The sequence below is a fragment of the Coturnix japonica genome, chromosome 2 (assembly GCF_054131305.1).
Source record: "Coturnix japonica strain WE chromosome 2, WE-NBRP24, whole genome shotgun sequence".
Taxonomy (NCBI): domain Eukaryota; kingdom Metazoa; phylum Chordata; class Aves; order Galliformes; family Phasianidae; genus Coturnix; species Coturnix japonica.
Genome location: NC_140664.1, coordinates 86,631,609 through 86,658,549, shown reverse-complemented (window position 1 = coordinate 86,658,549; position 26,941 = coordinate 86,631,609). Strand labels below are relative to the sequence as shown.

Below are 26,941 nucleotides of genomic sequence, written 5' to 3'. Positions count from 1 at the left end.
AATAAAATATAAACAACCTGTGTCCAAAACTATGAAGAATATTTTCATCTACCTCACTATACATCTGGCCCACTGTGCCCCTCCCACCCACCCTTTTTTAAATGTTTTAAAAATTTTTTTTGCATGCGATTTTTTTTTTTCCCCGTTTACTACAAAGAGCAGATAAGGTTACATATCGTACACCGGGAAAAGCTGCCAAAAAAGATTCAACTCTAGTCCTAGATTATCGGAAAACCAATTCTACGTCACAACATCCGCCCTCGCCAATGACTCTGGTCTGCATCCTATGGAGCAGGCAATGGTTTGTGAAAGACTTTTTCCCCCTGCACACAGCAAAGTGTGCCAGGTGACGGTGAGACTATTAAATACACTGACTAACCACAGAAATGTTTGTAACCGAAAACAAATTCCTTAACTGTAATTTAAGCAATTTACAACTACTCTTTTTGTGTTGGGTCTCATTCCGTGGAAACTGTATGTCAAGCTCTTGGCTGAATGAAAGAAATGCTAGATTCTTGTTTTTATTCTGGACTCCCAGCCTAGTTTCCTTTCCTTTCCTATTTTGTTTTTGCTTTTATTTTTTGAAACAAAATTCTCTGTTCCTTTCTTTTTTTAAAATTTTTTTAATGGTTTTGTTTTAAATGCACATAAATGGTCAGTATCTTTCATATTTGAGGAATGTGTTTTGGGTGGTGGGTTTTCTTTTTGGTATGGGTTAAAGTAAATGATTGTCCTAATGGTTCAGGAGTTGGACCCTTCTGTAGCCTGAAGAGCTTGGAGACTCCAGGCCTTAGCCTGCTGGGTCTTGGTTTTCCATTCCCCCCAAGGAGATGGCAAGATCAAACTCTCTCTTCCTTGAGCACTTGCTGGTTGGTGGCTGGAAAGTAATGACGTTTCTTTCCTCGAGAGAAGATCAAGAGATGCTATTTTAAAGGAAATGGCACCTGAGGGTGAAGGATTCAATGAAAAATATCCTACAACCCATTCCTTTGTGAGTATGTGGCTTAATAATTTTGAACTGCTATCTATGGTTAATAAAGTGAGCAAGAGAAAGCACATACTGGAGTTTCCACTGTTTAAAAGAACTGAAAATCAAACAAAAGCTGAAGCTGGAACAAGGAAAACAGTGGATGAAAATAGGTCTTATACCACACAAACACACACACTCAAACACATACACACACATACAGTACTATGCATACGTGGACACACATGAGTAAGAATGTATATTTGTATGGTAGATTCTTGGAAATAGACATTCTTAGCAAATATGGATGACAGATCAATTGTAATTTATTTTCTTTTAACACTGTATCATCATAAAGAAAACTGGTATAAATGAAAAAAATCTATTTCAAATATCTACATCTAAAATTTTAGGCAGTGAAAAAGCACTTTGTTGACAAGGAGTGTGGAATGATGAATGTTAATTGTCAGAAACTGCTGAATGCCTTTTTTTTTTTAGTTGCCACAAACAAATTCACATATCAGAACAAACAATACTGCTAAATATTCCTTTTTGTTTGTTTTTTTTTTTCTTTTTTTTTCTTTTTTTTGTTTTCCTTTTTTTTTTTTTTTTTTTTTGTTAAAACGCACTGGGGAAAAGAAAAACAAAAAACTGGAAATTCATACATCTTTCAAAAATTGAAATTGAAGCAATATTTAGAACCATAGATGAAGAAACACTGCGGCATTGGTGTAATATACACAATGCACTTGGTTTTTTCCTTTTTTATCTGTAATGTACATCAAATACTTTACAACAATGCATTAACAAAAGGCAAGAAACATCTTGCTGTACAGAGGAAACCCCAAATGCAACTTGAAGCCTAGAGTCACAATGAATGAGGATATTAAACAAAGTGTGAGAAGCTGTTCCCCATAAAGTATGTACGCTGCTCAGTTACTTGTGCTTAACTCTTGACCCACATCCACTGCCATATTCTCCCTCCTTCTTTCAGCCACGTTCAATACACAGCAACAGACTTAGGACTCTACTGGCCAACACTAAAGTTGTCCTACGCTGTAAAATATATATATAGCATATATATTTCTTTCTAATTACTCCCAGGTTTAGCTTTCATTTCTTTTAGCCTTCTAAAAAAATCTCTTAATTTTTTTCCACACTGGTTATCTGGGCCTTCCTATGGAACAGGCTTTAACAAACTAAATTTGCAGGAAAAAAATGTCTTGTGGTATGCATGCACATGCACAGTTCCTGGAGCTTTTGTATCTGCCCAAGTCTCAAACCCAGGAGTCGGGAGAGGCTGGATAGTGGCTTGTTTCATAGTTAAGTTCACTATAGGGACGAGCAGCTGAATAGAAGTCGACATAGTTGCCAGTTGACTTTAGTCCCAGGTGCATGTTGTATTCACTTGCAGGTGGACGATGATGCACTTGGTCCTCAAAGAAGGACTCATCATAGTTTCTGGTTGAATTCTGAAACGGCTGATATGGTTCGTAATCTTTTCTGCTGGGCTCCTGTGGAACTGGCTGTGTTGAAACCTGAAAGACAGCAATATCCGCGCCTCTTAGATACACTTTTCTGTGGACAGGAGGGAAGACAGAGTGAATCTTATTCTATGTTTACCATGCTGGAAATGGAAACTTGGTCATTACCTTAACCAATGCCCGAAGTAGCACTTAGTAGTGAATTAATTCCACAGTTCTGCCTTGTCATTATATTCTTTACACTTTCATTTATTATTTCATTTTACTGCTGCTAACAGATGCTGGTTTATTTGAAAAGTAATTAAAATCTGGTTCTGAGCAGTGCCGCTCACAGTAACTTTTAGTAAATATCAGCTGTGTACAGCTTTCTGACTACTTTGCAGCTATACAGTGCAAATACTGGTGGTAAAAATTCAGTGTGGAAGAATCGGAATGGACAGTGTACACACTCTAAAGACACTTAACATTTCACAGCTTCCTTTGCCACAGACGAGACTGGGTGACACTGTTAAGAACCAAGTATAGTCTTCAGGGCACTGTCATAAGAGCATTTCAAACTAAGTGCCCTGAAATGTATTCTTCTGCTACTGTTAAGTTGAACCAATTTCTTACCGCTGCCTTGACGCTTCATGCTGACACTTTTGAGTTGTTACATTCCAGTAAGTTGCCTTGAGCTTGAAATATTTACGATATACAGAAAAAAGTCTCAGGTGGACCCCTAACCTAAGGAAGTTTGCCATTACATTTTTTTTTTCAGACAGGTTTGATATTTGGGACTTGAAATCTGAAAAATATAATCATTTGCCAAGTATCTTGGTGGAACACTGTCTTTCACTCTGCCATATCCACGAAGATTAGGCAGGCTTTGTGATGCAAAATGACATGGTCTTTCAGTCCTCAAATGCTGTCTTTTTCAGTGAGCCAATGTGAGTATCAGAAGACTTTTTGCAAAACCTGCAGACTCTGCATGACTTTGCAACTTTCCTTCAACTGCATTGCTGTGTCCCAAACTGATGGGTATTCTTTCAAAATGTCTGTATGGGACTCTAAGAATAACTTGTAGAAGGCAGTCAGCATTCACTGCCTTTAACAGCCCAACCAGTGATGTTACAGCACTGGTCACAACATCAAAATGGCAAAAGGGAGCACAACAACTTTATTTCCTATTTCTAGCACCGCTTTTGTCTAGTTCCACATGTTCAGACACAGGTGTCTCAATTTGGACACACAAGACATATTACATACTAAGCAACCTATTCATAATCCCGAAAGACATACCGGTCATATTTTTGAATAGAAAAAAAAACAAATTAGTATTTTGGGGTCCCTTATAAATAGAAACATTACTTATGATAATCTTTAAGGTCTTTTGCAACCAGAGCAATTCTATGTTTCTACGTAAAGTGCTTTCCTTAAGTGTTTTTGGAATCCTATCTCTGTTTGAAGAATAATGCACATTACAGAGGGAAGCTGTGAAAATATTAAGCAACTGTGATAGTTAAGTATAAGATACAGTTGTGCGAAACAATGACGCTACACACACATACAGAGAATGCATATCTGCCTGTAAGAGATACAAGGGTACCTTGATGCCACACTTGTTCATTGCATAAGTTGCTGACAAAATGCCTTAGCCTGTAAGCCACACAGTGCCAGAAGTAGCTTTCAGTTTTATGGTGGATACACTTAAGCCATTGGATGTGAATGCACTTCACCAAGTTTACTGGCACAGGACATCACCAGGTATCTGACCAAGCAGAAGTGTCCATTGTGTCAGCTTGGCCTTTGCAGTGTGCATCCCATATCCAGAACTTTAAAGTCATGCAGGTCTCAGGTCACTCTTGATTTCATTATGAGTGAAGGGCCTACATCCTTTAAATGATTCTTGTGCATCTGTTGTCATAACCTGTTGGACATTTTTGAAACTTGGGCTGAAATTATGCATTAGCATGAAGAATATAACTTGCCTTAAACCAGTGGAACTGCCAGCATCTGGTCAAGCATATGACTCATTTAGTCTAACTTATATTTTTTAATCTTTGTAATATTTTTCATAGTTTCCATATAAAAGGTTACACTGGTGTCTTGCCAGCTAGAACAACAGTATATTAGACTCCTTACTTACCTGGTTGTGTTTGATATCTTCAGCAGGTGCACCATAAGAATTTCTGTACAAAGTTGAGATTCCAGTGTTCTGAGCTGGGGAGATAGAAACAGAAGGAAAAAGTTTTACCAGATGTGCATCTTTGGCCTCAAAATAAATTCTTAAGGCTTCATTTAATACTCATATAGTGCTCATTTCCCTTATACAAAAAACTTCAAAAGCATCAGCAGTATTCTATTTTCTTCCTCTCCCACAAACAGTATTAATCTTTGCTTTGAGGTACATACACATACATGGTAAACACATTAATGGTAACAGGTATTATATCATTTTCATACCAATCACACATAAATCAACAAAATATTTTCATATACAGTCAGCATTCAGTAATATATTCCAGGTTATATGTGGGGTTTTGTATAACACATATATTAAACAGGTAACAGATGTAAATATTGGGATTAAGAAACATTTAACTCATTTCAGTTCAGTTGAATGTTACACCAAATCCTGGATTACTTATTCAACAGTGCTTCTGTTATATTGTGAAATTATTCATGGGAAAGTTGATTAAACACAACTGATGAGTAATGTAAAAAATAAGCAGTTTTACCAAACATGTCTGGCCAAGACAGTCTTGAGTCCATGAACTGCAGTAATTTTCTTTTCAAATACCTTACTGCCAAAATGCATGGACAAAACCGAGCTACAAGTTTGAAATTAGAAATGATTCTGAAGACTAGGATGACACTGTACTGTTTTGCAAAGATTACTGAGTACCTGCCTAAAGAAACACATTAATAACCAAGGATTTCTCTGCAAGGCTTTAACTTTCCATGATCACCTTGATCTGAGTATCTAGCTAAAGTTCAGCTTGCTGACAGAACGAGAAATGTAGGCACTTCTCATATCTGAAATAATCTGATGTAAGGATGTCATGTAGTTGTGGCGCACACTGTACTTGCTGGATATGTGTTATTGACTTTTCAGATACTAGAACCAATGACTTGATAACTTAAAACTTGAGTAGCAGTGAATCAGAGCATCAGTGGAACTGAAACAAGCTGCCCATTTAGCTTCTCTCATGTCTCTGTGCAACTGTATAAAACCTGAGATGGTACCTTTACAACTCAAAGGAGGAGTACCTTTACAACTCAAAACTTGGAGGGCAGTACTGAAGGACAGAGATGAAAGCTGGCAGTGGGATCCATGCTGGTCACATCACCAAGAAGAATCACAGTTACTGAAGAAGTAACCATTTTTTTTTTTCTTCCTTTGGCAATCTGCTAGCATGGATCCCAGAACAGCAAACTGCTTCTGCCATTCTTCCCCAGTCAGGAGAAAGGAAGGAATGTCATGGTCTTTAGTCAAAGCTGATTGTGAAGTGCCCATTCTGATCTCCACATCTGCTACAGGCACCATGCTGAGTTTTTGACAGAGGTTGGTGCACTATTCCATGTTGTTACTTTAATGATCACAGGTGGCGCTCTTAAAGATCTCCAGGATGATCCTGAAATGGGATGAAGACTGGACCTATACGGTGGGGTTTTTACCTGGAAAAAAATCAGCCCCGCTCCCCCCATTTTTTTCACTGTTAGCTAGTAGAGGTGAAGAAACTCTTAGTTCTTGATGTACTGGATGCAGTTACTAAGACAGCGCATAGTCTCATGTACGAAATGGAGCAAAGATCCAGGGGTCTCCAAGTAGTGCACTGGGGTCCTTTATTTGAAACTAAGAATATAAGCTCTGGTAAAGGATAGTGGTTGACTTTTTTTTGGTGGCAAATGTTCCCAGCTCTGCCTGTGTGCAGATGGAAATATGACTCCTTGGATAGTTCATAGATGTTAGTATAGAAGTATCAGTCCACAGAGGTTCTCCCTGTTCAAGTTGTTTTATCAAACTTGATTGATGTGTAAGGCTTGACTGTTGTTATTTCAGTATTTTTTATGAATTCCAGCTGCATCTTCTGCTTAGTGTTTCAAGCTCTCACCCCTGATGACAGTCTGGTGTTGAAGGAGTCAAGGAGCATGCAAGAGCTTTATTGTGTAAGGTGCTTCTCATGCCACTGTGGCACTCAGTAGTGCCAGAAAATTTAGTGGTACCATCTTTTATTATGCTGGTTTTCTGACTTCTCTGCTTGCCCCACAGTGTGCTAGAAGAAGCTTGCTTGAACAATATGGAAGTGATGATGTGCTGGACTTTCATAAATGGGGAAGAACTTCTTGCAACCTCTTTTTTTTCTTTTTTTCCTCAAACAAATATGAATCACAAGATAAGCAAGACTGAAGATCCATACATGCAAGTTTTCAGATAGGAATGACTGAAAGTACAATACTATTCATAGTCATTTGTTAAGAATAAAGAGCAGTATAAGATGCAAATCCGAGAGTTTTATGGAGAATCTGAAGAAGAACAGCAGACTGGACACATGCTAATTCACAGAGTGTTCCCATAGGCAACCAGAGAGACTTTTAGGAGGGCCAAGGCCTTTCCATCTTTTTATAGGCAAATAAAAGAGCACAAGGAACCTGTGTGCCCCTACTAGCCATAATTATTAATAAACAGAAACAGTTCAGAGTTGATGTGTAGCTCTCAACCACAGTACTGTGAAATTTATTGTATGTCATAGGCCAGACTGAAGACTTGCAGTCTCCCAGATCACAGATTCCACGATGGAAGAAATGGATAATCTCCGCGTAATGGAAATAGCTGCAAAGTCTGCATTGCTGATTTCACTGCAGTCAAATGAATACAAATTCATAAGTTCAAAATGCAAGCAAATTGTGGTATTCTAAATGTGATAAAAAGGAGTACAATGAGACATCAGATGCTTTGAAATGAATGCCAAGAGTTCACAAACAAGAAAGCTTGGCTTAGTCTAGCTGATAGGATGAGATAACGCTGTTTCAGGAGGAAATGTAAGCCAAGCAATGTAGCTGCCAGTAATGCATGCAGCCCCGCTCCAGTACCTGCTTCGGAACACGCAGGCGGCATTCCTGGGAACTCCATTCCCGCTGTGCCATGCTTCAGTGAGCAGCTGACTCTTGCTGTCCAAAAGCAGAGGGTGAATATAAAAGAAAGAAGGGAGAGGATGAGCCAGATGAAAGGAAAAATATTTGGGTGGCTAGTATCTGATGTTACATGTGTCATCACAGTAAAATGATTACAGCGAAAGAGAGTTAATGAAATAATTCCCTTTTTAAAACATGGCAAAGGAAGGAGGTACAAAGAGCAGGAGACAGAGGTTTTCCATCAAACACGTTTCCTTACAGAGAAGTGTGAATTGTCATGGCAGATAAAGTGATTTCAGAATTGATGAGTATATGTGTCTGTATTTTATGCAGTACCTAAACAACAGCACAATATAGTAATGAGAAGGTACTTTTTAGTGGGCAAAATAGCGACAGTTCTGAAGTGAATACAATGATATGCCTGCAGTAGTTTGAGGTTGTGTTGTGTAAAGAACATTAGAGAAAAATACCATACTTTATTATTTTCCCCAGTTTTCAAGGTGATATTGATTTCAAAAAAAATACAAGTTTCTCTGAGCCACCTTCTCCAAAGCCTTACAGCAGCTCTGAGAATTATGTCACTCAGTGGTTTATGTGACAAAGTTATCATTGATTGAAGCCCTCCCCACTTATCCCAGTCCCTTGATTCCTGGCTTAACATTCAATTTCCAGTTCCTGAGCGTACCCATTCAGAACACATTTACAGGCACTTTGAAATAATAAGGTGCTAACCTTTTGCACTCACAAACAGACAGAAACAAGAAAGGAAAGAACAATTGGGCAGGCAGTCATCCACAGCTGGTATTGCTTAACCTGCTCTTCCTACTATGATCAACAGGACTCTTAAGATTTAATTCAAGACAGTGAAGGAAAATGCTTCTGTGCCTCACAAATATCATTTAACAGAGATCACTGCCTGTCATTACCATTGCCACCTTCACTTACGGTGAAAGGGCATGTCAAAAGATTGCAGTTTTATTGTGGTTTCTTAAAATAATAATAAGTTCAAGTCACCAGAGTAACTCCAGCTTTTTTAACAGTTGAGGGTTGTGTTCAGAATGTGCAAGTCAGTTCAAATAAGTGCAGTACAGATTATAAGATTACTGACAAGCAAAAGAATAAATTAACCAGAAGGTATTTCTGCTGGTGGAAGTGAAGATACAGGGTGCAGATTGTGATGCACATACTGGTTCAGTAAGGTTACTAACAAAGTCCCATAGTATACAGTAGGCTTATCTTCTCTGTTCTGAAGGAAAATACCAAGGCATAAATAACGTTACCACATTCATTTATAGCTCCTTTAAAAAAAGAAAAATGAAAAGAATAGTTTTTGTCTTAAAAATATACCTTAGGTGATAAAATTTTATCATTGGTTATTATTTTCTACAGAAAAGAGAAGATGGACTGTAAATATACACAGCATCATAAACTTGTGAAGTGAGGAAGGCAATGGAAACTTTGATATTGTTCCCCTATTTTTTAGCTGTCCTTGTGAAATCAATATAAGTCATCATTTTCAGCCAAATTGTTTACTTCATAGATTCTCCATTTTTTTTCCCAGAGGTTTCCTGACAGCTCTCCACAATGGCAGGAAGCCAGCATTTCTACCTCAAAAATCCATCAAAAAACCTTCATTTCAGTCTTAGCCAAGAGGTCATAAAATTTCTGAACTATAAACTGAGAAGAGCTTTGAAGAAGAGCATGGAGACAGGTGTGGATAAATTGGGACTACTGCTGTGGCTCTCCACTCTCTGTAAATCTATAAGTCAAAGAAAGCAATGAAATATATCAGCTTGGCACAAAGTACAAGAGCAGTTCAGTATATGTATATGCCAGGTGGAACTTGAAAAAACATTTTTCTAAGTTCCATAGACTCTGTGGAGGTATTAACTGCTATGTATTATTTGACGCACAAAATTAACTACAGGAATTGGAATGAATTTGCTATGCAAACTTGCATACCACACAAGTAAGGCCAAAATGTCTCACAATTAAATTCATAAGTTTCATATTGTTTGTTAATGAAATCTTTATTATTTAATCAGCTACAGATATGTTACAAAATTTCACATCAAACGTTGACAGTACAACTCCTTCTGTCATTTTCTTCTGTTCTTAAAATGACACTTAATTTGAGCTCTCACCAAATGGGCAGATTTGGTGATCTGAAAGACAAAGAAAATGATTTGTTAATTCCATATTCACTCATACAATGGCTATACAAGATTTTGAAACATTATACAGCTTATCAGTTTGACTACTTTTGAGTTTTCTCACCGAGCTCAACAGTTAGAAAAATTAGCAATAGCTGAGCGTGATGCTGAGAGTCTCGAGTGGTCTTATTAACGGCCACCCCAACAGATCAGTAAGAACATCCAAAATATGCAAACAGATATGAAAACAGGATGCGAAAATCACAGTGGAGCAGAGCTTGCTGGGAAAGCACAAACCCCATATTCCTAAAACTGCAGAGAAATAGCAAGGGCACTACAGTAAACAGAAAAATAAGATGGGAAAAAAGTCATTTTTATGAAGTGGGGAGAGAGACATGAAGAAATAAGTAATGAACTACAAGGAAGCACACAAACAGTGCAAGGAAGATTTTCCACATGGAAATTTGTTTTTGTGACTTTTCAAATATAATCTGCTTGTCTAAATTTGCAGACACAGGTAGGGTGAAATACTAACGTTTTTGCAGTTATTATTCAGATTCCTCCTTCATTGAAGTGCTAGAAAAAAATGAAGTCCTGTCCTTTATAATCACATAATTAATGGCCACCAAAGTGTTCTAGAGAGTTCTCTCATCTGACTATGAAACACCCGAAGTGTTATAGATACTATAAATACAGTACCTTGATTGAATTTTCTTTAGTTTCATTAGTATCCTGCTGAGGTGATTCAGGACATTCAGTTCTGTGGTTTCCACATGCTCTTCACTGTCATTCTTCTTCTTCAGACTTCCACTTTCTTCCTAATTCTGCATCACATTTTCACCCAAGTTCAAAAACTACGTTGTGATCACACAATGGTGTATAGCAGAATAGATGCTGTGTGAGTAGTGCCATGTCCTGAAAGTAGACACTAGCATGGATGGTTTGAAATCTAATCAGTGTGCTTCTGCTGTCCCTGTGAGCTTAACAACTCAAATCAACCCATTCTGGCATTCTCTGAGCAAGACCTTCGCAGAGGGAATGGAAAAAAGCTAGAGGCGTTAAAAAAGTGCAGAATGACTCCTCAATGTAAATTTTTTACAGGGTAGGATTTGGTGCAGAGGACACTATGATGCTCTCAGCACGGTATAAATATAATATGCAACAGAGGTTATATAAGCCTGTGAAATGGTGATAGCAATCGACACATATTTTGCAGAGAACTAAAGAAGAGGCGCACTACTAGCCAAAGTAGTCAGTGTTTCTTAATTACTGAAATGCTAACAGGTTAATGAGCTCATTAAGGAAGAAGGACCTTCAATGAAACCTGCAAAAGATGACCATACATATGCCAAGAAAATTGTTGCATTTTAAATCAGCCTAATTGAGAAAGTAACAAGGATAGACTTTCCAAAGTGCTAGGGAATTTCCTAGGTATTACTGACATATAAAAACAACTAACTTGTCCCACAGAGTCGTTCCCTGCAAAAGAAAGGCATCAGTGACCACCACACATATTCAGCCATAGCCATGCTCACAGAAACAGCACCTGTTAATACAAGGTGAATTTACCCACATCCTTCTGAAAAGAGAACAAAATTAAAAAGAAATGTACAAATGCTTCTAGTGACTCTTGTGTTAAGAAGAATCATGGTCTTCGTAAATCATTTTCACAAAGCACTGAATTCACTAAGATCAAGCATTTTCCAGTTTTATTCCTCAAAGCTGGTAAACTTTGGCATAAACCAGAGCAAATCAACTCTTCAGCCAAGCCTATAAAATCAGCAATGTATCACAGCTGATTTTTACATGTGCTATGTAAGCATAATCTCACCTGTCATGGTGTCTTTCCTAGAAGTGTGTTCTCCCTTACTTCCATGGTAAGTGGCGTTTGTTCCAGTTGATTCATAGTCTGTTTTCCTTTCTTTTAGGCTGATCATTTCCCGAGGTGAGGCTGGGGCACTTGCTAGATCATAAAAATGCATTTATTTTTTCTCACCACATTATCACTGAGTGTATAGTTTAACTCTAGAGTAAACATTATAGTAAAGTATATGTTTGCTAGTAGACCACTGTTTAGCTGTTTGAAGAAACACTATAACATTATGAAAGAAGTGCTGTTATTTCAAATTTAGGACAAATACATTAACAGGACCATCAATTCCAAACATCATTTTCTCTTTTCACTCACACTCAACATTTAAGATGATCATTATGAAAAACCACAACAACAGAAATAATAATAATAATGAACAAATTTCCCATAGCTTTTCATTTTCTTTAATGTGTCAAAACTTCCCAGTCTAGCTACTTCTCTCTTTTTTCCCTTATAATGGTCAATTCTTTTCTGTTTAAAAGACCCTTAACTTTCAACTGAGTAGTAAAATTCTTATACAGTGAGATAAAGTGGTTTCCTCCCTTCTGTGTTGAAAATAAACAAGCCTTGAAGAAAATAAAGCTGTTTTTTTCTTAGAATACATACAAGAAAGAGTACCTAACACCTAAAAGTAACTCAAAGAATTTCTCTGCCGTTAACTGTCTAAGCACAAACAGTTGGCATTAAAACAAAATTTCTTTCATCACATGCTGTGAAACTCTGCAAGTGTTTAGAGGCTGAGAAAGAAGGAGGCTGGGAGGCAATGTTATAGGAGTAGCTGGCTTGTAGGGCTGTTTCATGACTGATTGAGCTTCAGCAGCCAGTAAGAGTCTGAATGAAACTTGCTCTGGCTAGAAGTGGGGAAGTGAAAGATGACTAAGAGAACTGGGCTTGTATGTGATTCTACTGAAGAATGTGAAGGTGATGAATGGTGTTGATCACAAAGGCTCACAGCTCATGATGCTATGAAAGGAAAAAGAGAAAAGCAGGGAGAAAAATAGCAGATGTCAAATAAACTAATTTTGATGATCTTTTGACTAAGATCTTGGTAGACAGAATGCACATCCCCTGTTGGGGAGGGGAGGAGAGGGAAAGTAATATGAAGTTAGTAGCAGAACATCCCAGAGCCTAGTAAAAGCATAGTGGCAAAAAAATAACTGAACTTTTGGTGCTTGTTTCCACTTGCTTCCTGGCTGTCACCCAGACATTCAATATGATCAAATAATCTCCGGAGCAATAACAATGTCTTTTCTCTGAAATTACAGAGCAGACGTGGGACAGATGGCTTTCTTATGAAGCCATCAGAACTGGGGATTGCTTTTAAGTCGCCTGTCAATAGTGATGTAATTCTAAAGGCGATAAAAGTATTAACTACGAAGAAACATGACATGACATTATATTACCAAATTGGCTAATGGGAGCCTGACTTAAGCAGGGGACAAAACAAGATGCAAACCTTGAAAAGGTAACTAACAAATGCATGCATTTTGTTTCCCATACTCTAGCAATACTTGTCACAATCTGATGTTTTGAATAAAGCTGATTAATGAGGAAAAGAACATCAACATCTCTCTCTGTTCCCTGTGGAAACTGTACCTCTCCTTGCATGTTAAAACAATGGCTTTTTGGAAAGTGTTAAAATCTGGAACTGCCCTCCGCCAGAGTTCTTATTGGAAGCAGACATACATTCATTACTTTACATTAGACTAAGAAGTAATATCAAGTTTTTCTTTTATTATTTTTAAGGTACACACAAAAAGACATAACTCTTCAAGCTTGTTAAAAGCATTGCACGAACAAGTCCTAGGGATGAATGGGACATTATAAGTTCATCTACTTCAACTTTTTACCCCAAGGTAGAAGACACTATACCAAAATAATTCTTGACACATTTTTGTCTGACACTAAAGATCTCTGATGACAAAAAACAGGTAATTGCTCCAAGCAGTCTATTACCATGCTTTGTTTCTTTGCCATTAGGAAATGTTCCCTGATGTCTAGCCTGACTCCTTGCTGCTCATTATTTTAATTTGTCTTCTATGAAAGTAGAGAAAGTTCACAGCATTTGCAGCTGCCTCTTACATGTCTGAAGACTTGGTGCACATCTCTTCTCACTCATCTCCGAGTTAAACAATTGAAGTCCACTCAGTATGTCTTCATACTCTGATCTCTCCATCTCCTGATTCACATTTGCAACTGACAAAAATCCCAAAGTTGTTCCTAAAGCATTTTCATCTAGACAGATTTCCCCTTATAATTTATTCGTAAAGGATAAGATCTTTTCAGACAATAGCTCCAATTTCTCAGGACAAGGATGAATTCTAACAGTGCTCCCCACATAAGGTGAGTCTCTTCTAGATTTATGCCACCTGCAAAGTTAACAGGTATCGTCTGTGTATTAGAAGATCACTATTAAAACCACTGAAATGTACTGGACCCGAGGCAGACGTCCAAGGAAAGTATTCTTCCATTTTGAGAAAAAATGAAAGTAACATCCTCTATTTGAGAATGGTTTTCAGTCTGCTTTATACCTACCACATGCAACATCTTCTGGACTGTTTGCAAGCTTGCCCTGGCTTGCCTTATAAAAATAATGCGTGAAATAGGCTCACAGATCAGTGTTGATTTTGTTTGCTGTCTCTTTCTTTCCACAAAGCCCTACAACCATGTCATGGAAGAAATTTAGGTGGAATAGTAAGAACAGAAACTCTCACTGGAGTGTACTTATGGCCACATTTTTAAACTTCCTCAGTGGTTTCTTGGCAGGACTAAGGTACAGCTTATAGATAATTAACAGAACTATTTTCTTAGAAATACAACTACTGTATGATGCTGATGGCAATAACCAGCTTGGAAAATTTTAAACTACTGGTATACCTATGTAATGGCAGGATTTGATTGAACAAGTAGTAAAACTCACACTGAAAGTTTCAGTGTTTTAACTGTTTTGCTTGAAATACCGTTACTGAGCCTGTTTTACCTAGACAGGATACATTTTACCTTAGAATAACCTGATGAAAAAAAGCCTAGATTACTGAGTAGAAAAATAAATTAACACCTCAGTGTCACTTACATTAACTCATTGCAGAGATCATACAGAATTAATGACAGCTGTTCTAAATGTGCCATCAATATTACACGATGACCTGTAGCCAAACTTTCTTTAAACTTGCAACTTGTATATGCAAACATATGCACATTTATGTACATATACACACATACACATAGAATAAAAGCTGACAGAAATAATGTGGATCTTTCAACTTCTGCCACAACATGAGAGATTTCATGACTAGCAAGAAGTAGCAGAATTTCCTTGTGCTAACATTAGATGTAATTGTTCTTGAGATCTAGTCATCTAATCTAAATCAGAGAAACACTGTACAGCAATTCATAACAAAAAAGTTAAGCAGTCTCTCTGATGTAATACTTTATGAAGTGTCCTGCAAAAAAGTCATTCCTGTTTTCAACGGATAGTTCAGATATGAGCAGAGGCTGTATCTTGAGCCCTCCCATTATTGTTAATAACAGATTGGACATTGCTCAAAGGAAGAAAATGACAGTAATTGATTATTTCAGCATTTACTTTTGTAATTGCCTGCTCTTACCTGAGCGGTTGTTAGGAGACATGCGCACGGGAGAGATGGAGGGCGTGCGTGATGAAGAGTACGGTCTTTGCCGATCTCTTTCTATCGTTGAAGATGAGGCTACAAAGTGATACTGTGACCATCCGTCCTGCAACATCAAACATTACCACAGCAATCAGGTGTTTTTCCTTGCTATTCTTTATCATTAAGTACAGAGAATTTTCCTACATATTCTACATTTTTTTACTACTTATACACAAGTAGGTTACTCTCTTTTTTTCCAGTGGTTGGGTGACAAATACTCTCAGTGGTGCAGGATTCAATGTATTGACTGTACTGACACACAAAAAGAACAGTTTTAAAATGCAGTGATTTCTGTAAAGTACTGTGGTAATGGTGATGCATGTTTTTAAATAAAGAAACAAAGCAATAGAGATGTTAGAAACAGCTACTTCAGAAATAAGAAGTTAATTCCTTCACAGTTTATTACTGTATTATTGTAACAGACAATAATGCTCCTAAACAATTAGCTTTATAGCTTGAAAATATCATGATGGAATAAATGGACTTTTACTACTACTCTTAAACTACAATATTTCAGATGCCTTAAAATATTTTCAGGCAGTAATCACCTTTATCACTACTTAGTTTTAAACCTAAATCTATAACAGAAGTCAATCCTGTCTGGTACTGGGCTGAAGGGCTTTTACAAACACCCTACGCTTGTTGGATATCAAGTCAAGCAACTGGCATGGTGCTAAACACAGCTTTGCACTGAAATGCTGTATATAGGCAAACACTATATTACAACCCCACCCACCCCCATAATCAGCAGGAATTCTGCCCTTGCTTGAAGAGAACTAACTCTGCCTGAGCACAGAGAAGGACATTTCCCTGCGCTGCACCTGACCCCCAGCTCTGAGGCCCACTCCTCCCACCTCATCTTTGGCCCAAGGCCTCTCTTTGCCTGTGGACCTATTACAGGCACACAGCTCTCTGAGTTGCAGCAGGAAAAGGCTCAAATACACCTTTTCCACTTTCAAGAAACAGAACTTTGCAACAGTGTGCAACATGTCTCTTTTAATAGCAGCAGAAGGAAGGAAGGCATTCACATTTGTTGCAGAGGGAAATGCTCTGATAGGACAGAGAGACTTGACACATAGCTACAGGTTCTGAACATCTGTACTCCTACACATTTCTATGTAGGTCACTCCAAAAGTAATGCCTCCTGTTTGTTTCCATGGAAACTACAGCATATACGAACAGCACAATAACACTGTTAAACAGAGCAAGTTCTCATCTACAAAACACTTTTTCAGCAGTCACTACCATTAGCTCTGCATTTATGTCAATGATGAACAAGAGCCTGCATGCCGCACTCGTAAAAATCTGCACCTATGGACATGACCCACTGTTTCAAAGCTGCTATGATGGTATCATAACATCCTTCATAATCTCAAACAGATGGAAGTCAGTAGGCACCAAATCTGGACTATATGGTAGGTGTGATAACACAGTCCAGCCAAGAGAAGCAATGTACTCTACTGCCTCCAAACTGATATAGGGCTTGGTGTTATGGTCTTGTAAGGGAATGGCTGTTTCCTTCTCTGGGCTGGCTCTGTAAGTTTCAGCCTTCAGTTTAGTTAGTGTTGCAGTGTAGCTTTAAGAGTTGATGGTTGTCTAGATTCCAGGAAATCCAGAAGGATCATTCCTTTCCTAGTGCAAAAGACAGCATGCATCACTTTACCCACTAAGGGCTATGTCTTGAACAGTTTCCTCCATGGGGAACTCACACCACTACTCCACGTACAGCTGTTCTGACTCCAGCTCATAGTGGTGGTACCATGTCTCACCACCAGTAATGATGCAGTCCAGGAAACTGTCCCTTTCGGCCTCACACAGCTTCAATAGGTCAAAATTGAATAAGGTGTTCTTCCTGTGCTCACATTCATGTGACCCATCTGGTACAAAATGTGTAATACACCAATACTGCCACCATCATTCACAATGTACTGAAGCTGATATTCAGCTCCATACCAGGTTTCCTGGCTTGTGCTGATGAGCTGATCAAGACCTTTTTCCATTTAGTGCTGTGATAGCTGTGCATGGCCATCCAGAACGTGGCTTGTTATTCATAATGCTGTCACTACTGATGAAACACGGCACCTTGCTGTGCTCACATCTGGTGGCTGGTCTCCATAAATGTTCAGGAAGCATCTATGATATCAGTTGGTGCCATTTTCACAATTCATTTCCACACCTCTGCTTCAGATGCACTTCCATGTCAGATGCTATTCTGCCAGAGTGCCCCTCTGCTACCATCTGTCATATGGCAGCAAAAATGGTATGGAATATTGTTGGGAAGCTTCAGTGTCTACTGCCATACCACCAATATCCACCTCTGATTTTGTAGGCCAAAATAATAAAATAGGAGGCATAACTTTTAGAGCAGACCTTGTATAAACATGCATGTTTCTTAGTCATAAGTTGAAAAGAAAAGGAAGAGGGAAATGTAAGCCATGGCTTTTGTAGTGTGGTTATTATTTTCCTTAAAATAGGTAGTAAGAGTTTGTCCACTGCAGTCAGTCATTTTAATGACATCTCCCTGAACTGCATCATATATTTCACAGCAGTCACATAATAAAATGAGGAAGGAAAAGTTAATTAATAAAAAATAACATACATATATATATATACATACAAATATAGACTTTTTTAGAAAAACAGTCTTTAATACTATTCTCTTAAGACTCAAATTTCCATATCTAATCTTTCAATTCCAAGAGGCCACATCTGCACAGGCCAGGTTCTCCAACCAAGAAGGAGAATCAACGAGAATACTAATAAAAACATCTGTAAAGTTCTACATTCTTATTACTGAACAGCATTGGAAATTATTAGAATATTTTCAATATTTACATGTAGATTTTTTAAAATCAACTGTTAAAAACTATAATGAATAGCTTGAGTCCAATAATCTTATCCAAACACTAAAACTGTAAGAAAAATACTTGTGTCATTTTCACATCTTCCGTTAACAATAACTTACATGATACATTTTTACTATAAGGATGAAGAAGCAAACTTGAGAAGCGCACACGCTTATCCTGCTGTGGAAAAATGTTTCCCTTTTTCATTCTCTGAGGTCTTAAGTTCTTGTAAGAAAGGTGACCTCAATAATTCGCTGTGTTATAGTTTTCTGACTATTATTTCTTTTAAGCAGACTCCTCTGCTGAAGCAGAAGATAGCAAGAGAATCGACCCTAGATCTGATAAAAGAAGAAGGAACAGGCTATCTCTGTCCACCTGCAAAATAAAGAGCCATCAGTCATGCTTACACAGTGCAACTCAGAAGTACTTTGAGCTCCATGAATCTGGAAGCACATATAGCAGTGCACAGTGTCCTTTTGCATTCTTGCTTCCTGCAAATAAGTCTGTGACCAGTGAGGCACAGCACGCCCACAGCATCCTTTCATTGGGATGATCAAGAGACTGAGCCTGTGGAGTGTGATGGAGGCTATGCAATAGCCTGAGCTGCTTCAGTGGGTTTCTACCACTGTCTGCAAAGGGAAATATTAAGAAGTTCATAAAACACTCTTAACAGGAGGGCCAGTCCCTTTAAAAAGGTTGTGCACAAAGCCCCTGTTTCAGTGTTCCATCCTTTAAAGATAATTCTTATTTCAAATTATCCATTTGAATATGAATCATTATCCATTGCTGAATACATTTCTGAATGAATACAAGCTTGGAATTTTTATACCATGTCCACATAAGAAACAAGAGCAATATGAGTTGCTACAAACCAGTAAGAAAGTGACTGTAGGAAGAACCAGCATAAGCTGATACAAATTTACAGTGCAAACTTAATATGTATTAAGCAGCTTAGTTACCTTTTATTTTTGGGAAGGTGCATGAAATTCACATGGACTTACAGAGGAACTGTGTGTGGCTTCAGGCTTGTCTGGAAGAATATCAGTCTATACTCTGCCACTATTTCTTCCTTATCAACAGCATTGCATAGTAGCTCACCAACAAGAGAATGAAATCCAGCTACAGCTGGGACGCTAGCAATAGCGTTTTTCTCTGTAGCATGTCTGCCTCTCTTCTCCCTAAAAATCTTAGTTTTTTTCACTGCTGAGAGTACTGGCTGTTATAAGATCTTCAAAACAAATATGCTGCACGCTTTAAAGTCTGCAAGCCTGATTAGCTCAATAATCTGAGTTAGGTCAACAGTAAACTCTAACATAAATACCATTGTGACTTGGCAGTGCTTATGACTAAACAAGACACAGTGCAGTACGAAAAACTTCAGGGTGTTTTTGCAGCACATTATGGCCAGCTCACAGATGTCAAATATTCCAAAACTGAATACTTTTAAGTCATATGTATTTAGCTCTTCTCCGCTGCAAGAAACAAGGTCCTTCCCTTGGTAAGGTAAACTGTTTGTAACAAATTCATTACAACTATCCCCATAAACAATTCCAAAAGCTATTAGTGTTAAATATTGAAACTAATTTTTAAGAGCCTTAAGGGAGTATTTTCAATTTGATGCTGAGATAAATAGCACCTGACGTGATGGCTGCTTTCATTAGTTTGTTTCAGCTCTAGTGATTGTAATGAAATTTAATTAAATTGATTTGGGTACTTAAAGGTACAGTATGTAAGTGTCCTGTAGAGAAGAAAGCTCACTCAATAGCAGTGTGTGAGACTGCATTTCAGAAACCAATTTATCAGCCACAAACCTGATCTAAGAGAGGAAGGGTAAGTCAAAAGGATCTGACAAACTGAAGAGTACTTTTGTCACTGTAGTTCTGTTACAAGAATGGATGTGTTTGTTAACTGGCAGTAATTAATTAATAAGTAGCAACTGCACACTACAAGAAGGCACAGAACAACCAAAGTACACAAATATCACTGCATGTCCTTATCACCTCTTCCAAGGTAGCTTCTGTTGGGCTTTTTTCTAAATTCAGACTATAATGAATATGTGCATTAAGTCGGATGTTAAAGGGTATGTGTCAGACCTTGATAAGCAGAGATGTATTTCTGAGCATGTACTTGCTGGAAATCTGCAGGGACTAGATTTGGGCTGGAGGCTTACCATTGCAGAATACAAGTATGACACTGTACTCTCACTGATCAACTTTAACTGGGCTTAAAGAGTGAACAAGTCCTTTGCCTTCCTGCCCAGTTATAAGTCATTTTGAACACACAGCTTTATTCAAGCCTGAATGAAATAATTAGTCAGGGTGACTATGCTTACTGTGTCAAAATATAGTTTGCGTTTTCCACATTATTTTTTTCAGTGTTAAAAATATAGGGGAAAATAGAGAGCAGTTTTCTTGCGTGTTCCAATTTCCATAACTCTGCAGTAGAGGAATCCCTGACTTCCTGAGGTGGGCAGTGTCACAGACACTACCTGTCTGGTTTGTTGTACAATAACACTATGACGATAGAATGAAATTAAGCCATGATTGGAAGTGACAACATGCTGACACAATGGAGAACCAAAGCCTGAAGAACCTATGGGCTGAAGAGGTGAAAAAGGAGAAGCCAAAACGGTGGAGTTATAGACAGGATTATCTGTCTATGCTGAAGAGTGTTTTCTGTTCTGTCTCCTGGCTACTAACATCCTTAGCAGGAAGAAAGAGTTTATCTTCAGAACCAGAAAAAACCCTCTGAGGGGAAGAAACAAAAATGATACAATCAATCTGATAACAAATTGGCTAAAACCCAGGAAACTGCACAAGTGTCCCTCCTCCTGCTCAGTTTGCAGATTCCCCCGGTATGTTATTTCTTGCCTCAAACCTGATCCTGTTCATGACTTGATTTAACAGACATGTTGCCAAATGATTTAAATCATACAGGATCATACTTGTTTTGTCTTCCTACTTCCCTTACCTGCCAGCCAGCATTTTACTGGTTCCGGTATATTAACTGTAATAGCAACTGCTTATGGTAATAAGCCGCATAAATAAAAGTTTTTATAGGTAACCACGGGCAGGAACTGATAACTAGACCCAGCACAAGTAGATGATATAGCAAAAAGGTAGAATGCCTCTAAGAAAGTACATAACACAGGATGCACTCGGTTTGAAACTCAGCCAGAAATTGCTGAAGGAGTTGCTGGTGTTATCTCTTTCACAATCTCAGGCCCTGCTGTCAGGTTAAATGAAACTTTCTGACTGGTGCGCACCTGTATGACACCATCTACAGTAAAAGACAAATCTGAAGTGAACTAAGTCAAGACTCATCAGACTCACACAGGTCTGGGCAATCCTTCATCAGAACGTATTGTCACGATGTTAATAAGATACAACAGAAATTAGAACTGGATCAAATTATCTATGTACCCTGACATATGAAAGTTATGTACGTGACTTGATTGCAGTGAGAAATCTGAAATTATAGCAAGACTGGGGTGATCCACACATGTGTCTAGCTGAGCTCTTGAACGGGATTTATCTTCTACTTCCAAGGTGGGAATTCAGGATATGTTGTTGAGATGGTGCCTGGCAGATCCTGGCACTGTCCCAGCTTACACACTTCCTTGCTGATAGGTTAAATACTTTGAATTAAGACTGCAGGTGGAAATCTGGTGTAATTTCACCGAATTCAAAGGACACAAGAATGCTGACCCTAACTCTCCTGTTTCCACCCCTCTCCCAAACAGTTATGAGCCAGGGCCTCAAAATCAACAGATACCAGGAAATGAAGTTTTTAGTATTCATGTTTATAGTCTTGTTTCCACAGCTTATGAAAGCCAGAAAGTTACTTAAAGCAGAGGAATTCTGCAAGTTCAGGTGATTTGAAAATATTATAATCATTCAGATAAATTGAAGGAGGTGCTCACAGTACAGCACTTAAACTTTGTGGCTGTAGAAAGGTGGAAGTGATTAAATGCTGGCTGCTTTCCATGCCTTCTGATGACGATGCTATGTATTCACTGATTACAGGTTATGTTGAGGACACCTAAAGCAGCATGAACCTGGGGTGAAGGCTGCTCTGTTTGCCCTTGCCCTGGTGTAACTGAAGTGTGAGGACAGGAACGTCACAGAGAGCACTGTGCAATCCCTCAAGCAAAGGCAAAAAGCAAGGGTGATGCTTCAAGAACTAAAAGCACAAGCCCCTCATGAGCGTGGCTACTTCTGGCAACTCTCAGCCCTCTCCCTCGGAGCCTACCCACAGTGGGACTCTCGCACCAGGTCTACATGACTGCCCTTGGGCCGTGCACCAGGTCAGACACCTTTCTTATCATGTGCAGGAGGCTTGACCTTGGAGTTTCTCTCCTTTTTGCTCTGAATTTAAATGCATAAACACATCTTACTTATAACAGCCTGCATCACAGACACAGACATTTCTTATGAAGCTGTAAGAGGAACATCTATTCAGGGCAGCGTGAGGCTAAAAAAGGGCTCCCAGTCAGACAGTCATTTACAATAGCAGAACTGCCTGGCACTGAATGAGGATTATTAAGTTTTCTGCGGGGCATTTTTAAAATGCCATTCTCAGAATCAGCAGTCAGACTCATTCTTTGCTACGTGAGACACATACCCCCCAGCCCACACCTCAGCAGCCCTGCAAGCCAAGACATTACTCTCAGATCTTCAGCCTTCAACACCAACCTTATCTCTCATGTTTTTTTTTCTCCCTGGTTCGTACTTGTCATCTCAACGCCTGAGGTACTCTAGTCTGAGAGCACTACCCATTTTTCTCATTCAAAACACCTCAGATGGCCTTGCTTTGCCAGGTTTTCTTCCAATGCTTTTACTTTGCAGCACAATTAGCTTCTGATCAAGAATCTCCTGCTGCAATTTTAGATTTCATCCCTAGATTTTAGCGATGGACAAACACATGATAAGGGAGAGATATGTTAATTATTTGCCAAATCTATCTGAGTGAAAAACAGCCAGATAACTCTCCCTGGTTGTTTTGTTACAGTGCAACTCCAGGAGGTTTCAGGAAATCACTGAGGCATCATTTTGCCTATCCATAATTAATTATTGATTTCTTGTTGGGTGACTTGGGAAGATGACAACACCTAATCTGATGAATAAAACAGCTGTAAGAAAAGGCAACTGTACGTGAGGCAAAGCATGAAGGACAAGTCTTCAGATACAGCAGAGTTCATCATTCATTTTACTGAGGTTATATGCAGCCAAATAATAAAGCTTTCAAAACACAGCAATAAAAAGAAATAAATTCATTTTTCAAAGTATCACTTTGCCTCTCATCCAGAAATGAAATTATTTGAATCTATCTTACAGGAAATGATGGCAGTATCTGCCCCTTCAGCTATGACTTCTGTTCTCTTCCCATTTCCCCTGCATAAAGTATGTAAATTACAATTTAAACGATAAAAATCTCAAAGAACTATTTTTACTTCCATCTTGTAAGCATAGAGAAAACTCGTGTCTCAGAAAGCATTTACCATAATTTTTGACTTGTATTTTCATTTTTATCCCTGTAATGCAATTCAATCTCTCTTAACATGTCCGTGCCCTAGAAATGCAATCTTTGGCTCTTGCCAGGGTCAAAATTTCAGGGACAATTACTATTTTATGCACAGGGATAACTTCGTAAACCCACTGTCTTTATGAAGACTAGAAACCAATCAATGACCCTCACTCTTACTTATGTATCAAATCATAAATCAAAGAAATACAGCTCTTCTGCTATACCTGCTAAATCACTATACAATCATGATCAGAATCAAACTTGCACAGTTGTTTCTGATGAAAATGGTAAGCTCAGGGACAATGACTGTGACCAAGTAGCAACAGGATTCCGTGCCTCCTAAAGAGCAACACAGTAGCTAAATACAGTGGATCGCTTCATTCAAATATGCAACTTTCTGACAAACAAGGAATCAGCGTCTCTGCTGAAAAATCCCTAGATAATGCCCTGCTGTCTCTGATTTTCACTCAGAGGCTCTTGCAAAATACACTTAAATTAGAGATCTGAGCGGCTGTTACTAAGCTTCATGAGTTTTAGGGGCATTCATCCTTGAACATACAGTTAATCAGCATGCACAGGCATTAAGAAAGAGAAGTGCATATTATTTTTTACTGAAATACCACTAGGAGTTTTTAGTTGAGTAAATGAGAATTTTAGTATTGTTAACCCAAAAAGAAATACACTACAGCACCAAATCCTATAACTCTCACTCTGGGGGAACCACAGCTTTCTCTCTAAGTACTCTGTAAAAATAGAAGTAATAAAACCAATTAAGAAACTGTCAATGACCCTTTTCATTTCTCCTACAGTACTCTTAGAAGAGCTAGAGCTCTTCTATCAAGATGAAGTAAAACAATTCAGAATAAAGCACATGTACTGCAAGAGACTTTTCAAAATACAAGGTTTCTTTCTCGGAGTCTCAAGCAGCGGACATATTTAGGCTGCTTTGGTAGTCCATTAGCAGTGTTAGGGAGATGAGATGAAAACGGTTTATCCTAGCATATATCATTACAAGACAATGTTTCTATCTAAAAGTCTAAGGGATTTTTTTCCTGTGAATCTTAATTAAGTTACACTTTGCCTGCCAGCAACTGATGCTATTTACGTACATATTTTAAAATTTTCATATATTACTTAAGAGGAGTAGCAATGTTCTCAGTTAAAAAAGACATGCAGATAATTTTTTGGGTTATATACTGTATTCAAGAACTAGAACACAGGCTTATTCTGAAGGACTGTGCTTTGAGAGGAAAAATTCTGTAGATGTGACCTTCCACTTCTGTATACCCCTTCAGACTCTACCCTAAGGACATTTCAGAAACTTCAGTAAGATATAATTCCCTTCAGAAGGAAGGCTCTAAGTTAAAGATACTGATGCCTGGGCTGCATTTTAAATTTCCTTTACTTCAGAGAAGTTCAAAAAGGTGGAGCAATTTAAAGGCAGACTTAATGCAGCTCTGAGGTTAAATTTCTGTCAACTAAATCTACACTTGGTCACCTAAAAATGGAATGGGGTTTTCAAATGAAACACAAAAGCTTACTGCTAATGCTGAAGATACTTTGGCATCAGATGTGTATTAGTCATCTCAGAGAAGAATTTGGGCAAACTGTCATCAGCACCCCTTCAGACATGCAGGTTTTGGATAAGAATGGTGTCACCTTCTGCAAAACTCCACCTGATAATTTAGAAGAATCAGTTCTGAGTTTGCTTGTTGAAATACTGCTCTTTACGTAGCTGAATGTCAAAGGAAAGCATTGCATCTTTAAGGCCCTCAGGGGAAAAGCCACAGTTATCACAGCTGTGGGTACTTTCTAAGCTCACACCATGAAGGTTTATTCCTTTAGCAAATCCAAGTCTCTCTTTGTTCAGACATCATGTTCAAAGGCAGCAGCATCTCCTAGGTCTATGCTGGGTTGTGAGTTTGTTTCACATACACACAATATTCATAGGTAATGAATATAGGTAAATGCATGTACAGATATTTACCAGCACAGATGCAGATATGTTACTACACAGGTATACGTGTACTTTCAAGTAGTGTGGGATGATTAGTTTGGCTTTAATTGAGCTTAGTTATCACATTTTTTTAGATATTATTCAGTGAAAGAGCATTCATCAAAATAGTGTAGGGATGTGCAAGGTCTGGCTTCAGCTACACAGGATAGTTTTAATGAAAGTACTATCATCAGTATGGAATCTTCAATTCAGTCTAAACTGTATCTTATGGCTAAAATTTAAAACACAGTAGAAAAAAATAAAATTCTTATTACAAAGAATCATAAATACTGAAGCAACTGAAATGACTGAATAACTGGTTTTGTACGTATAAGCTCAATTTATCTGCAGAATTTCCTCTTCTGAGTCAGTGATTTTGCCTGAAATAGCCACATTTCTGTTGTATAGACAAACAGCATATTACTTAAGCAGGAAGCTGGCAACAAAACAAGTTGTAAGTGAAACAGTAAGTTTATACTATGAGGTGATGGTGACTAACTGGGCTGTAAAAAATCAGACAAAGTTAAGAAAAACAGAATTCTAACACAACACTCCTCATTGATGTGTCTTTTGTCTCTAATAAGGGTTGAGAAAAGATTAACAGACAATTCTTTGGCCTGCAGCTAACACTTGTTATTGTCTGTGGAACCTACAATGTGTCTTCACTTTAATTAAAAAATACTTCATACTTGCTTATGTGTTGGGGAAAGTAAACCTACCTTACATAAACATTAGAAACTAATATATGGCATCAAATGTAGAGTTATTAATAATACAAATTACAAAAAATAATACAAATTACAAAAAAAAGTAATGCCAGTTTTTCTCTGGTACTGAAACCAATGACAATTTCATGATTATTTAAGTGGATTATGAAAAAAGTTCCAGTTAAAATGCCTATTTAAGAGTGAGTAATGTCTTCTTAGGCACGAAAAACTGATAAAGAAAAAATGGAAAGCATGTATTTGAAGACTATAATTTCTTTTGCTGTATTGTTTATAGAACTTGTAACTTGCAGTATTACTCAGATTATGCTTTTAAAAGGCTTGGATAGGTTAAGCCCACATAAAATTTCCAAATTTCCTTCATTTAATATCAATTTAGGAATTTGTTTAATTCCTGTTGAACAAAATAAGGGAACGTCACACATCATGATGAAATACTTCACAATTCAAAAAATCATATTCCTGTTACACAGAGATTAAAAGGATTTACCCTAACCTTGAAAGATATTTATGGCTGAGGTATTAAAATGAGATCTCCTCTGACATCTTCCTCTTCCAGGCAAATTTAGTATAGAAAAAGCAGTC

At 38.0% G+C, this 26,941-nt stretch overlaps 1 protein-coding gene across 25 annotated transcripts in view; it reads right to left on the bottom strand.

Annotated features, from left to right (window-relative positions):
* Positions 1 to 1,275: 1,275 nt before the first annotated feature.
* Positions 1,276 to 26,941, bottom strand: part of CTNND2 (catenin delta 2) — a 587,225-nt gene continuing 561,559 nt past the window's right edge. For 15 of the 25 annotated variants that reach the window (XM_085537861.1, XM_085537859.1, XM_085537863.1 and 12 more), the window contains 5 exons: positions 15,201 to 15,327; positions 11,551 to 11,682; positions 7,525 to 7,602; positions 4,577 to 4,650; positions 1,276 to 2,505 (listed from right to left, as the gene is read on the bottom strand). In XM_085537861.1, the coding sequence (XP_085393987.1) occupies positions 2,245 to 2,505; positions 4,577 to 4,650; positions 7,525 to 7,602; positions 11,551 to 11,682; positions 15,201 to 15,327 (672 nt within the window). In that variant the 3' untranslated portion in view covers positions 1,276 to 2,244. The remainder of the gene's footprint in view (positions 2,506 to 4,576; positions 4,651 to 7,524; positions 7,603 to 11,550; positions 11,683 to 15,200; positions 15,328 to 26,941) is intronic. The other 10 variants (XM_085537872.1, XM_085537862.1, XM_085537864.1 and 7 more) reach the window with 1 other exon arrangement.